Here is a 13,801-nt window from a genome sequence, read left to right on the forward strand (position 1 = left end):
AAAACCTCTAAGGGCAGTTTTGACCATCTTAATCGGCTATGCCCTTTGTGATCCCTCGGTCCTATTAACCCCATTATTTACATTTAGGCGATGTTCATTATCTTGAGAAAATATATGCCATTCTATTTGATAGAGTCTGAAGAACGTATTGTGATCATTCGTATAGCTTACACGATTAAAGTAGAACAAATTTTTAAAGTTTAAAGATCCACCCTTCTCTTCCAGGATTTTTAAGAAACCTTCTAGCTTTTAAATTATCATGAATACAGTCGTACAGTATTTCCTGCATTATTATTGAGGAACGGAAGACTACGACAATTTTTGTTATAAATTCGTAAAATGTGCAATCTAGTAATTGCATTAACTTACACGATTGGTTAAAATAAGAGATTTCGAATAAAGCACGATCGGTGAAATAAGGGTGTCCAAGAAAGAGAAAATATTTCCAAAAATAAAATAGAAGACTCGTTTACAGAACTACTTTCGGAGATCTTATGTAGGTTAAGGAATCGGTATATGGCCGCCACGTTTCAGCGTGAAACGCGTTGGCCGAGAAATTCAGCCGCAGGTTGGCATCCTCATGGGCAACCTGTTTCCCGGAAGAAAAGGTTGCGGACATAAACACGTCCTGGAAGATTTATCCGCCGCGGCGCTCGGCAACGTTCGCGTATTTTCCGAGGACGTCGCGAACGTAATCACGCTGAGGACAGTTCACTTGCCAAGCTTTTTCGGCGGCCATACAAATGGTCGCCATAAACGTCCCGGTGGCGTTACGACGCGGGCGACGACGGCCACGGAAACGGCAGGAATCGGTGCGATTCTCGTCGGCGTCGAGGGGAGAGAAGGCTGCACCATTAGCTTCCAGGTGTTCGATATCCCATCCGCGCCGCGTCGTTCCCCTTGTTCCCGGCCGATCATGCTCCAGATCATCCCCCGAATGCCAGTGTAAGTTTCACTATGCCGTCGACGATACAACGGCGATAGGGCGTGAACCACGAAACGGAGAGGGGGAGGCCGGAGACAGACAGAGAAACGAATAGAGACGGTGGACGTGCTGATGAGAAAATAGAGAAAGAGCTGGATGAGAAACGGAGAAAGAGTTGTACAGAAATAGGGGCGAACTGCCATGAACGGGATACTTTTGTTTAGGACGGGATAATAAAAATACTAAACGTCCATTCTACTTCTAAGTCAACATATTCGAAAGATCAGTTCTCTTATTGGAGGAATACATAATGTCAATGAGTGGTACATGCGTTTACCTGTTTCATTTTTAATTTGTTTAAATAGCGTATTTTACCCCATTTATCAATTGGGACAGTGCACCAAAATAAAGTGATCACGGTATTAACACTACGAGTGCTGTCTTTGTATTGGTCACAAGTATATTATACAATAATCTTAAATTACATGAATTAAAATAAAGATAAGTAAATAAAGATAAAGAAGTCTTATGGAAAGGAATCATTTTTTTAATTAAAAGGTACTGGGAAGAATTAAAAAAAATTTCTAAATATAGATATCTCAAAAATTGTCTTAACAGAGAAATGGAGAGAAAAGGACAGAAATAGGGAATAACAACTAGAGAGGAATAAAAAGAGAGAGAGAGGCGGAGAGAATAATAGAGAATAAAAGAGAATGGTAGAGAATGAGAGAGTAGGGGAGAGTGTGATAGGGAGAGTAATCCCCGCTTAATCCTCGGAGTTCTTGGAAATCGCGGTTAATGGGGTTTCGAAAGTTTCTCGCGAATGCACTGCGACACAGCCATGGGAGCCGCGGTTTATTCCCAGCCGAGGAGACGGTCCTCGAATTCGCGTCGCGGCTGCTAGGAATTAATGAGATCCGTGGTATAAGCGCTCGATCAGCGTCATGGCTGATTCCCTGCTTAAAAGCGCACCACCTGTTAAGGGATCGAGGATCTTCTGGTCACTATTGCATTCCGCGGATGCGGGGACACCTGATGCGTTTCGAGAAACTTTAATCTTCTATGGAATTACTTTCCTCGACATTGGCAACGTCGATGTTGTTTATTGAGCTTTGACATAGGCCTCGGGTAATATTTTATCGTCCGATTCGCATCGAAAGTCAATAAATTTAAATCAATTTCGGAGAAAATGTAATTTTATTATTATGTATTACATTGTACTGTAATTCTATTATATCTATAAAAATATATTGCGACGTTCCTCCTATATTTCCTTCGCCAATTTTTTATATACATGCACGAAACTCGCAGTTTAACACGAAGTAACGTTGAACAAATTATGTTTCGTAACTCGACGTGGTTGTCAATACGCTTCCGTTGACAGCAAATAACGTTTAACGATTGCACGTCGCCGATGTTCGAAGTTTACCGAGCAAACTGTCCCCATGGTAACCTAATTAATGATAATTTGATTAATAGCGCGGTATTCAACGTGCTCGGACTGTCGTCTGGAGCAATGCGCGCCTAGATACTCGAATCGATATTTCGAAGAGCCAAGGCAGCTTGTACGTCTTCCCGTTATGCGCCGGCAAGATTAAGAACGCCTCGTATTACGAAACTTACCGCATGGATAAAGCTTCGTGTACGAACCATAAGAATATCGGTGAGCCTCGTGTCTGCCAGCGGAATGGTTTCCCTGTGACTGGGCGAACCTTTCAATCTTTATCTTATTCATCAACACTCGGTCTGCGGTTATCGGGTCAGTTTGACTCGGTGTACTTTCAATCGTCACCGAATTACTCAATTTACAGAAATATTACATTATCGGATATTAAATTCGATGAAATAATAACAGATGAAATATTTTGGAATTACATTAGATAAAACATCTCGCACATGCTAATATATATTGTACCATTATTTACATAAAAGTGGTAAAAGAAACATTAAAATGAACGGTTTTTATTACTCTATACTATCCATAATGAAGGGATCCAAGATCGAATAAATAGAATCAAGTGTATTAAAATCGCTTCATTTTTTTCAATTCCTCTTACAATTCCATTATCACCACAGACGAAGAAATAATTAGTAGCGGTCTCGCAGGTCGGCGATAGTTTATGGTTGAACCGATTGCGAATGGTTAAAAGTGTTCAATTTCCATCGAAATACCAATTTCGAACGAAAATTAACCCCGTTTATCATCTCATATAGTCGTATCAAACCAAATAAATACGGCACTGGCTGCACAATGGCGAGCGTAGACAATAGTCGCTGCAATAAATGCATCGGCCGGACGCCGAAAGAGTTGCGAAACTCTTGAACGGGTTCAAGTTAAAACACGGACAATGGTACGTCGCCGGAGAAACGTTTCCATTTTACGAGTATCGTTGTATAGTTTATCCTTGGCACAAAGTCCGAACGCGCCGACAAAGTGCAACCGGGACTCGGCAAATTCTAGTTCGCTTAAAGTACGCGGAGGGGGGGGGGGGGGGGGGGGGGGCCGGGGGGGGGTCTCGATCGAGGATTTAATTAGCGAACTGGCAGCGTCTCTCGTGAGCGTACTTCCGGGCGGGATGGATCAGCTCGGCGCACCCGTTATCTTTGAACGCGCATTCCTCCATCCTGTAATTGCATTTTTCCTCGTGGCTACCGACTCGGCCGCGTTTCGGCCTGACCCGGCACCCATAGTCCGCCCATCTGCATGAGACCTGCTCGTCCGGATCGTACTCCTCCTCCGACTGGTAACCGTCCTCCTCGGGCCTACAGTAGTTGCACTTCTCTTGGTGCGAGTACTGGCGCCGCCTCGGCATTCTCACCATGCAACCGTATCTCGCCCACTTGCAGCTGACCAACTCGTTCGGATCGTACTGGTCCTCCGCCGGCGAATCGTCCTCCTCGTCGTGATACTTCCGGTAGTTGCACTTCTCCTGGTGCGTTCGCTTCCGCCGCCTGGGCATCTGCACCATGCAGCCGTGCCGCCTGTATTTGCATTCCAGCAGCTCCTCCGGGTCGCCGTACTCCGCGCTCGTGATCGTTATCTCGCCCAGTGACTCGCTCAAACCTTCCATCGCCTCGAAACGATCCTTGTAGGCGCAGTGAGCCTCGTGGATCGAGATACGCCACGGCGACGTCCGCACCATGCAGCCGACCGTGCGGTGTCTGCACTGGACCTGGTCCTCGTCCCTGTGCAACACGTCCGTGGGAACGGTCTCCTCCTCCAAATGAGGTCGAAACTGACACCTGCGAAGCAGAATTAGTACTTTCAGATTTCGCAGCAACGAGCACAGTAGGGTGAAGCGATGAAGTTGTATCACGTCAAAGAATCTAAAATCGTCTTTTCGATCGGACTTTTCCATAGAGGGTCATAATTTGTCGATTTTACATAGGATGAACATTTTCTAACCTTAAATATGTATTATATACTTGAAATGTTCCAACCAAATCGCCACACCACGAATCAGTGAGTAACGTGCAGCTGGCTCTGTTGAGACCGCAATAAACTTTCGAAAATGTTATTCCCGATTATTTCGAACGGTCTATCCTTTTCTACACTGCGAATAGTCTACGATATTCGACTATGTTCTACAAACTGCGACCGAGATTGATAATCGTGCTCACCGAGATTCGTGGAGGTCTATCAGGTGCACCGGGATCTTCACCCAGCATCCGAGATTAGCGTACGAGCATGACACAAGTTGCTGATCCGCGGACGGCGCCGGCGGATACAGGGCTCTCTCATGGTTAAGAAGTTCCAGGCTGGGCGCAGTCGGATGATATTCGTGGAATTTTGGCGGAAGAGGATGCGGCATGAAGTGAGAAGGCGCGGGCGTCGCGTAAGGTGAACCGGCGTGCGGAGATGGCTGCATTTCCAACGGCCACTGACAGGTGGGACAGGCGTAGTAGTACGGTTTGCAACGGTAACAAATCGTGTGACCGTTGCCGCAAGTGTACCTGGCCGCCAGCTCCATCTCCATCAGGCAGATCGGGCAGACGCCCTCGCTTTTAAATCTCTCGTTTAGGTTCGGGTAGAGGGTGTCCATGGTCTGCAAACAGTTCCGTTTCCCTTAACTTTGGCGTTACTGACACGTTAGACTGCTTTCGCGAGTGAACGAGTTGTTCGAAGTGCACTGGACCGAGTAACAATAGGTTCTCATATGGACCGTTTATTTCGAAAGTGGTCTAAGTTCACTTTTGAAAAAAATTAGATATCGCGTAATTCATGCTTAACCTTTTAGATACTACGCGCCACTATAGTGGCTGTCGCGAATGGCTCGTGCTTTACTCAATTGTTTTATTATTTATTAAAGCAAGCAATTAAAGTGAAAGTGTGTGTATATACAATATATTAAGAAAAGAATATATGTTATTAGTACTATATATAGATATCCGGAAAAAATATATATTAAGAGAAAATCGTAATTTAGTTACGAAAAACTTTATTTGCGCAAAATCCTGCCGTATCTAAAAGGTTAATTTAATGTAAATTTTTGATGTATTACTAGTCCGAGTTTAATTTCTTAAAAAATTCCCATGTTTCGTACAATTTGAAATTGGTCGGTAAATGAAATTGTATAATCATCGATTATGAAAGTGGTCCAATTGACAGAGGTAGGTGGATTAGCAGATGGTTGCCGATCAGTAGCCTGTTATTTTACATTTGTTTTATATTACGTAACGCAATGTAGAAAACATGAGAAATTCATTTTACATGAAATGAAACGAGAGAATTTCGTTCAATAAAAAATCTTCAAAGTGTGATTAAAAAAACAGATAAGAAAAGACGCTAATGGAGAACAAGTAAATTGGTTGCAAATATGTTGGACGAGGTTTCTCAAAAGTGCACCATACACTATTTTATATAAAACATCGATGAAGAACAAAGAATTTAAAACTATAAATTTATTACCTACACGTCCTGGAAGATCGCGAAAATTTGAAAAAAATTGGACTTACACCACTTTCAAAATAAACGGTCCATATAATTCTTATATCTTATTTAAATAATATAGACTTTGATAAATAATAATGTATTCCGAACATATTTTAACATTGCAAATTTATGTTAAACTTGAAATGTTCCAACGAGATCGTGATTTATTCAATAGCATGCGCAGTTAGATATTTTGTTACGACATACTATACATCGTTTCAACGTTAATTACAAATTAGATCGCGTCATTTATCTATCACTTCGATACTTCGAAGAAAAATGAATACAAGTGAAGTTAATCGCTAGTGAATCATAGTTCTGTGCACTCGAAGCGGCTTACGGCCAAGGTCCGATAGTTTATACGTGCAATCAGTCCTATTCGCATTACCACCTAATGTTCGCAGAATACAATCTGCACTCTATTCGCACGAATTGTATAATTGACTGAGAAACGTTCGACGCTTCGTAAAAATATTCAGCGAGACGTTCGCGAATGATATCTCGGTGTCACCGAAATTTCGAAGTCGGCCGGTTCAGAGACAATGGAAACGAGATAAGCGACGACTTGCGTGGTAGAGCCGGTATCTCCGCGAGATATCAATGTCAGCAGAAGATAAATCTACTCACTCTCGAAGATTTAGTGCGCTCCAAGAATATGGATCGTTGAGCAACGCAGCAATCTGAAAATCACACGTCTGTCTTCAGAAGACCCGAAATTATCGGAGCCATCATCGCGTAGGCCGGTCTCTGGAGGTACTAACGAGGAACAATACAGCGCTACACGCCAGTTCCAATTTTGTCAGATAAGAATAATGTTTAGTCAGTTGGCTGGTTATCAAACCGGGCGGATTAAACAATCGCGACGGACTTTAGCCGTACGTCGATGACATAGATTTCCTGGTATCGTTAGAGCACTTTGTTCGTTCGACCGGGTTTCGAAGAACATTGAAAAGTAATTGCGAAAGTGACGTCGTTTCCGTTTTGATTTTTACGAGTAACCATGTTCTCCATTTTTAATCTGTAATGTTGTTTGAGGCTTATTCTTTTACATTACGACACGCATAACAAGAACAGTTAACTGGGAAAATTGCTTTGAAAATTTCCGTGTACTCTGGACAATTTCAAAATACCAAATAACACCTGTTCAAAATTCGTAGAGGCGTATAAACACTCCGAGCTTAATCCTTATCACTCCAAGAATTTTACAGAACGCTGGAACGCTGGCTTAAGCTTGGCAGTGTTGCTGTCGGTTGAAGTGATAAGGGTTAATAAAAATCCTACAAATGTATAAACACTCGGAGTTTAATAAAAATCCTAGAAATGTATAAACGGAGATTAATATGTAAGGGCAACATACTCGAAAGATATCGTCGACGATGTGTACATTTTAAATCAAACGAATTTCACTCGGAATAATTGAAAAGAACAGGTTATAATCTCCGCAGACTAGACCGCATTGGAAGGTAGAAACAGTGTTAAAATAAAATGAAACAGACGATGACATTGAACACTATTTTCAATGCAAGTCTAATCTGATTGGATGGTCAAGAGGTCAAGATGTACAATTAATTATCGTCATCTCGCTGCGCATAGTGATCAATTCCGCCGGTAACCATCGTTTCCGGCGCGTAACACTCCTGGACACACATACTTACGGCAGACACGCGGGTCGAACCAGATTGCAATCGATCGTGCTGAATTTCCTCACTCGACTCGGTCGGTTCTCGTCCTTGCGGCGCGGCGTAGTCGCGTTTGCCGGGGCGAAACTGAAATTACGGACGCGCGAAGCGAAGGGACGGGGAAAAAATAGCCGTCGCGGCACGTACGCCTCCGTAACGACGGGCGCCGTGTGTCATCGTCGAACTGTCAGCGTTCCCTTATTTGCCAAGACCGATAGCGAGACTTTATCTGATAAAGCCCGGGTTCCCCGCGCCTGATAGGGAACCATTTCCGCGCGGCTCGCGGCCCGCGCGTCTCCGCGACGGCACCCGAAGATCCGCGCGCCCGCGTACGACGCCGACGGAGACTGGATCGTCGCCCCGGTTCTCGTTACTATGCATACCGTCGCGCTCGATGCTAACCGACGCATTTATTACGATGTCGTGTCTCGAACAAAAATTCGCTTCTTCGCCGCGACCGCGCTCGTCTTCCCTCGCTTCCACGTGTCGGTTTCCGAAATTGCAAACGGAGATCTGATTCCACTCTTCCATACTCTTATCCTCTACGTTCTGAACAGCTTTCAACAGGATCGTGTGGTTATTCACTTCTAAGTTAATTATTAGATCTTATTTTTTAATCTTAAGGTGATCATTGTTTTTTAATCTTAAGTTAATCATTATTTTTTAATCTTAAGTTGATCATTATTTTTTAATCTTTTATTTCGTCTTGTATCGACACCCTAAATTTTCACACACTGTGACAATGCGATGCGTACATAATGTATAGTTTGAAAATATCAATGATACTATTTTATTCTCAAACGCAATTCTGTTTTGTTATTATAGAAATATTGTTGAACGCTTTTGACAGAAGAACGATGTTTCAGGATTTTTGACAATTTATGACAAACGTGTTATTTCTGAAGATATGTTAAAAATCCTTCAACTTTATTTAACATTCAATACATTGATTAACTGCAGTGTAATCATTGCACTATATTATTAACCCTTCGCACTCGAGGCCATTTTAAGCCTAGATCTAAAATAGCTATTTTAACCAGCTGTTTTTGCATTCTATATAACTCAGTACAATTTATGAATATGAAATTGAGTCTAGCGAATCATAAAACTGTTACGCTTTTAACAGTGTCTTAAATAGAAGGGTCTCTAATAATGTCAAAATTTTTTTGAAAATGATATAACAATTTTCATTGGCGCTTCACAGGCGCCACTCAAGTGCTAAGGGTTAAATAATTGTTAACACAATGTATCAACGATATAGCAGAAAGAGTGGAAACATCCCTCAACTGCACCTTGTACTCGTAACTTTAATGGCAGCTATGCGGCTGATAAGTTTGTATAACAGAGTTTCTATTCTATACGAACGATATTAAGCTCTCGTTCGGCTTCGACAATGCAGTGTATATAATGCTGTTGATAATTCTTGATAAGATATCGACGATTAATCGATAACCTGTTGTGCGGATACGTACCTGTCGCGTTAAACGACAACGTTCTCGTGTATTTTATTTGCAGAGTGTCAATACAATAATTATTTAAACGAGATTATCTAAAAAATAATTGCACAAGACTTGCAGTTAGCTATTTCTGTTTCACACTTTCGTCTATAATCATACATCATGAATAAATTTTCGGCGCGATTTTAGGGAAACAAAATAAAATAACTAAAATAAATCAAACTAAACAAATATAAAGAGAAATGAGGAATGAATGAAGAATAAAAAATAAATAAAATATTCGTGGACAACGTTATCGCCGACGAAGTATTCAGTTCCGAATTCTCGTTGCGTGATGGCCACCGTGTAACGTCGAATGTCGTAACGCGTGACGGATTCCTGTTTCTAGTTTGATTACTTGAACGTCCGACACTGACAGTTAATTATGGATGAAAAATTGTTGCCGGCCGGGCCGCGACCCTCCGACTACGCCGCGCTTGTTATGCAGCTTCCATTTTGGTCCCCTTTATATGGTCACTATTGATAATCTCCGCGTGAGATCCGGGATTACGTTTCACGGCCGTGTCTCCTTGGTCCCCCGTTGCTTCGCATATTTCAGCGGACGTCCCGAGGTGTCGAGTGCCGTTTTAAAGTCGGTATCTTTTGCTCGGAGTTACGAAGATCAAGTGACCCGCGTTAATATTCGGACACCTTCTAAAACGGAACGACTTTTTTTATATCGGAGATATTGTATTGTATTTTTTGAGATATTAGAAAGACTAGTCTACTCGGCATAATTGTTGTTTAAAATTGCAATTGTTTGGTGTGGAAAAGAGAACAAGAAACTCGCGCAATTTTTCACCTTTTTGTCATCTTTGTTGCAAAATAAACATTGCCTGCGTTAATTGCAACATAAAGAAGCTGCTTATACGTTTCTTTTATTCTTTTAATTACTTTATTCACTTGAAAATAATACAATAGAATTTAAAAAATTTTTTTAAGTTATTACCGTTTCATATCTGATTTACTCATTTTTCTCATAAACGCATAAACTCCGTGGTCTAGTAATAACACTAAGAAAACTAATAGCCGACAGAAGACACAAAGATAACCATAATTACAGTCCTAACATGTCAGTGCCATTGAATCCTCGGTTTCGTAACCGAGCACGCAGCCTTCGAATGTGAACAATCGTTTAAAAATAATCTCGACGATCCGAACCATATTTGTCCGGCCGCCATAAAATGTACGCGATAGTATGCTCGTTAGTATCGTGTCGCGCGATGTTTTCCCTCTCTTTAATTCCACTTTGAGCTCATTAATCCTATCGTTCTCGATTTGCACACGGAGCTCCGGTATTGATTACGCGGCGGGCTTGTTATTGCCGTTTCAACTTTAATTGAACGAGACCGTGAAATATATTCGATTAATAGCTCGACTCCCGATACTATCGATTTCCGTCGTCGTCGCGAAGAAGCCGCCGCATACCCCAAGAAGTTACCGCTCGATTCAAGGACCATGTACCCAAGGGTGGCATTATAATAACATTAATATTCGGTATGAACCTCCGTCAAACACTTTCAATACCTGATAACTTTTTTAACCCTTTCCACTCCGAATTTCATTTCAATTTCGTTACCAGCAGCTCCCAACGCTTTTAAGTATTTTATTTGTTATTTATTTTAACTAAAAAATAAGGCAATTTAAATAAATAAAGGATGTTCACTTAAACACCGGTTTTATTTACACTATTGTCATATTTTGAAATTTTCAAGTGTATGATATCTTTTGGAACAATTTCCAGGATGCAATTCTAGTTTTCTTTCGCAAGTTTCACAAAAATATATTTATTTGGACATGAAATAATGTCGAGTGCGGATTCGACGATGGAGCTCCCGAGATAAAAACTAATGTCGAGTCACGTTCGACATAACAGTGAAAAGGGTTAAAGCTGATCTAGATGATTGAAGTTTTGTTCTTAGATGCTAAAGGGACTAGTTTACTTTGCAATGGCCGGAAAACATTTTTGCAATTTTTAATTAAAAACTAATTCAATTATATCGTAATTCAAATGCAAATAATGACTTTTATATCCAATCGATTATCAGTTAATAAGCTCGTTACGATGATATTTCTAATAACTGACCTTTGTGGAAAAAGACCGACCTCTGCGCGACGCGCGCGCGTCGTAATCGCAGAAGGCGAAAGCGAGTAGAAGCGGTCGGACAATGTTTTTCCGAATAATGCGGTAATTTCCATGCTCTCTTGAACTTTCGCCGTTAATTCGCGGCCGTAATGAAAGCACCGCTCCTTTGGTGGTCGGCGCGGCGCGCGTGGCACGAAACCAAATACGCGCGTATGATATTCTACACCCCCGCCTCATAACGACCATCCCTCATTTGAATCCCTACGCGAACGTCACATCAAAGATATCCGAGCGGGGGCCGGGTCCTCCCCGCGCGCGACGGGGGTAATACCCACTGACCATAAGTCACTTATGCAAATCCGCGAGATGGAAACACGCGTCGCTTCGCGCGGCGTTGCCCGGCGTCTACGGCCGAACAAATTCAATTTAATATTCAACGTTTCCTTCGGGCCGACGACCGTCGTTACTCGCCGCGGCGACCGTCGTCGTCACCTCCTAGCCGTTCGCCGTCGAAATTTTCCGACGCTGCCGGAGACCACGTGTTACAGTGGAACAGCGCCACCGTAATAGCCATTGCGAATTTAACGCGTTTCCGAGTACAGCAAGTGTCCACAGGCAGCAATGAAATTCCCTGAAATGTCGTTTGCTCGTCCAATGATGGAAATTTTGACACTGAATTTACGGAGACCTTTTTTTCTATTATTAAATGCTTCGCCGTTTTTTGAAATTTATTAAGTACGCTGATCGTCACAGCACGAAAGGAGCGATAGTGCAAGGGGTTAATTAGACTGCGGATTTTATACATTTGCAGAAAAAAATAAAAAACGATGCAGTGCAAGTAGTAACTTATTTTACAGTTATAAAAATTATTATATAAAGGCACTCACTTGGGCATCGATTGAATAAATTAAATTATTAGAACAGCTACCGTATAATAAAAATTCTATGAATTGAAACAAATTGGATATTAATAGTTCCAAAAGGCAATGCACACAGTTTATTTTATTATTGGGTAGCTTTAGTGTTACCCTACTGTTATCGAAATCTGTAGCATCGAAACTTTTTATCGCCGATCGACAGTTTTCATCCCTTGTTTGACAGCGTCGCGTGTCATCCATCGCTACACAGAATCATCGTGATGTATCGTCGATCCACGGACAGTGAGAAACGGACGCATTTATAACGCGACAGATATTTCAGCGGCGTTATCTAAATCGCTCGGTCGCCGTCGAATCGGAGCTTCTTATTCGAACGGTGAGGCGCACGCTATCCCGCGATAATTCGCCGCGTCTTATTTTCACCGAGTCATTGCCACGAGTTTTAATGGGACAACGAAAGGAATGCGGGTATCGAAGGGGGCCTCTTCTTCTACAAAACACCTTAATGAGATGCTTCTCCCTTCTTGCTATTGAATTCGGCACGAAACGTCAATGCTGGAACAGAAAAGGAGACGAGGATGACGAAATGTTTCTGCGATCGCGGCTCGATACCGGTGGCCGGCAATTTATGGTCGTTCAAAGTCTCTTTCATTTCCAAGCAATGGCTGGCGCAGAGTTTAACATTTTTCGCGCGAGCGAATTGCCGGTATTTGATGAAGGGATAAGAACTTTGCAATTAACCCCTTACCGTGCTTTAACGAGTCAGACTCGTGACGGAGATTTATAATAATAAGCAGTTATTTGCGAATATTCATCCGTTTCATTAAGTAGAAATCAAATTTTATTTTCTCATCACCAATATTTAAACATTCGAGAAGATGTAGGGACACAATAAATATAAAATTTCTTGTTTCTCTAAGAAATTAGTGCGATCGAAAAAAATTCTGATCATAGCAACTGTAAAGAAAATGGTACGGCAAGGGGTTAATTTAACTCAGTTAAATTAATAGAAAATAATATGTATTATTCGATAATTGCGATTGATAATTTCACCGAGGAATTAAGAAATTCTGTATAAATAATGAGCAGAACTTTAAACCATTTCACATTTTTACAGAAAAATTTTAATAAATGCGTGCGAATCCATGCTCTATTTATTTCCAAATACAAATATATGTTCAGAGTTGTGCAAGATAGGAAATAGAGAGTATAATTTTATCTAGGTAACAATTTATCCACGTATTTATTAATACAGGAATTCATACGGAAAGTAAACGATCGAAGTAAAAATGGTAGAATACAAAGTGTTCCTTTTTCATGGTTCACGCGATCATAAGTATATTTTTATAAAAAATATCAAAACTATTATAATCAGTTGTCTCGAATAATAATTCTTTATGAAATAGAATAATTTACTATATATTTACTATAATGAAAAGGAAGATATTACACGAAAGAGTTAATCTTTTGAGAACGAACTGACAGCACATTCATTTTCAAAGATCGCGTTCGAATACACCCGTACTGTTCCCGTTTTTCGCCGTTCGTGCACGATCAATGTATTCGGCAACAGCGAATAAGTTCATCTCCGCTGCACTCGCGAGCACGGGGGGGCGTCTGTGTGCAGCGCACCGTAGATACCATCGAACGTGACCGTCTCAGTAGACCGCGCGGATGCTAGATTAAGCTCGATTCTGCCCGGTAAGCACATTAGATAAATCGCCATTGAAATAATGAAATCTCCCGTGAACCAGATACACTACGACTCGACTTATTTTCCGTCGGACGGCCGCCGTGCAGGAGA

The 13,801-nt window shown here is 41.6% G+C and overlaps 1 protein-coding gene across 2 annotated transcripts; it reads right to left on the reverse strand.

Annotated features, from left to right (window-relative positions):
- Nucleotides 1–2,944: 2,944 nt before the first annotated feature.
- On the reverse strand, nucleotides 2,945–7,847 carry LOC144472989 (uncharacterized). Of its 2 annotated transcripts, XM_078186498.1 has the most exons (4): nucleotides 7,514–7,847; nucleotides 6,486–6,538; nucleotides 4,547–4,971; nucleotides 2,945–4,168 (listed from the first exon to the last, which is right to left on the reverse strand). In XM_078186498.1, the coding sequence occupies exons 3-4, from the start codon at nucleotides 4,966–4,968 to the stop codon at nucleotides 3,454–3,456; spliced, it is 1,137 nt and encodes a 378-aa protein (XP_078042624.1). In that variant the 5' UTR covers nucleotides 4,969–4,971; nucleotides 6,486–6,538; nucleotides 7,514–7,847; the 3' UTR covers nucleotides 2,945–3,453. The 2 variants fall into 2 exon arrangements, with proteins under 2 accessions (XP_078042624.1, XP_078042632.1); XM_078186506.1 differs by lacking the exon at nucleotides 6,486–6,538.
- Nucleotides 7,848–13,801: the final 5,954 nt, after the last annotated feature.

This window comes from Augochlora pura, chromosome 2 (assembly GCF_028453695.1).
Source record: "Augochlora pura isolate Apur16 chromosome 2, APUR_v2.2.1, whole genome shotgun sequence".
NCBI lineage: Eukaryota > Metazoa > Arthropoda > Insecta > Hymenoptera > Halictidae > Augochlora > Augochlora pura.

Coding starts and splice junctions, on each gene's coding strand:
- LOC144472989 (XM_078186506.1), bottom strand. CDS start 4,968: ATGGACACCCTCTACCCGAACCTAAACGAGAGATTTAAAAGCGAGGGC. Junction 4,169..4,546: donor ATAGACCTCCACGAATCTCG/GTGAGCACGATT, acceptor TCTGCTTCGCAG/GTGTCAGTTTCGACCTCATT.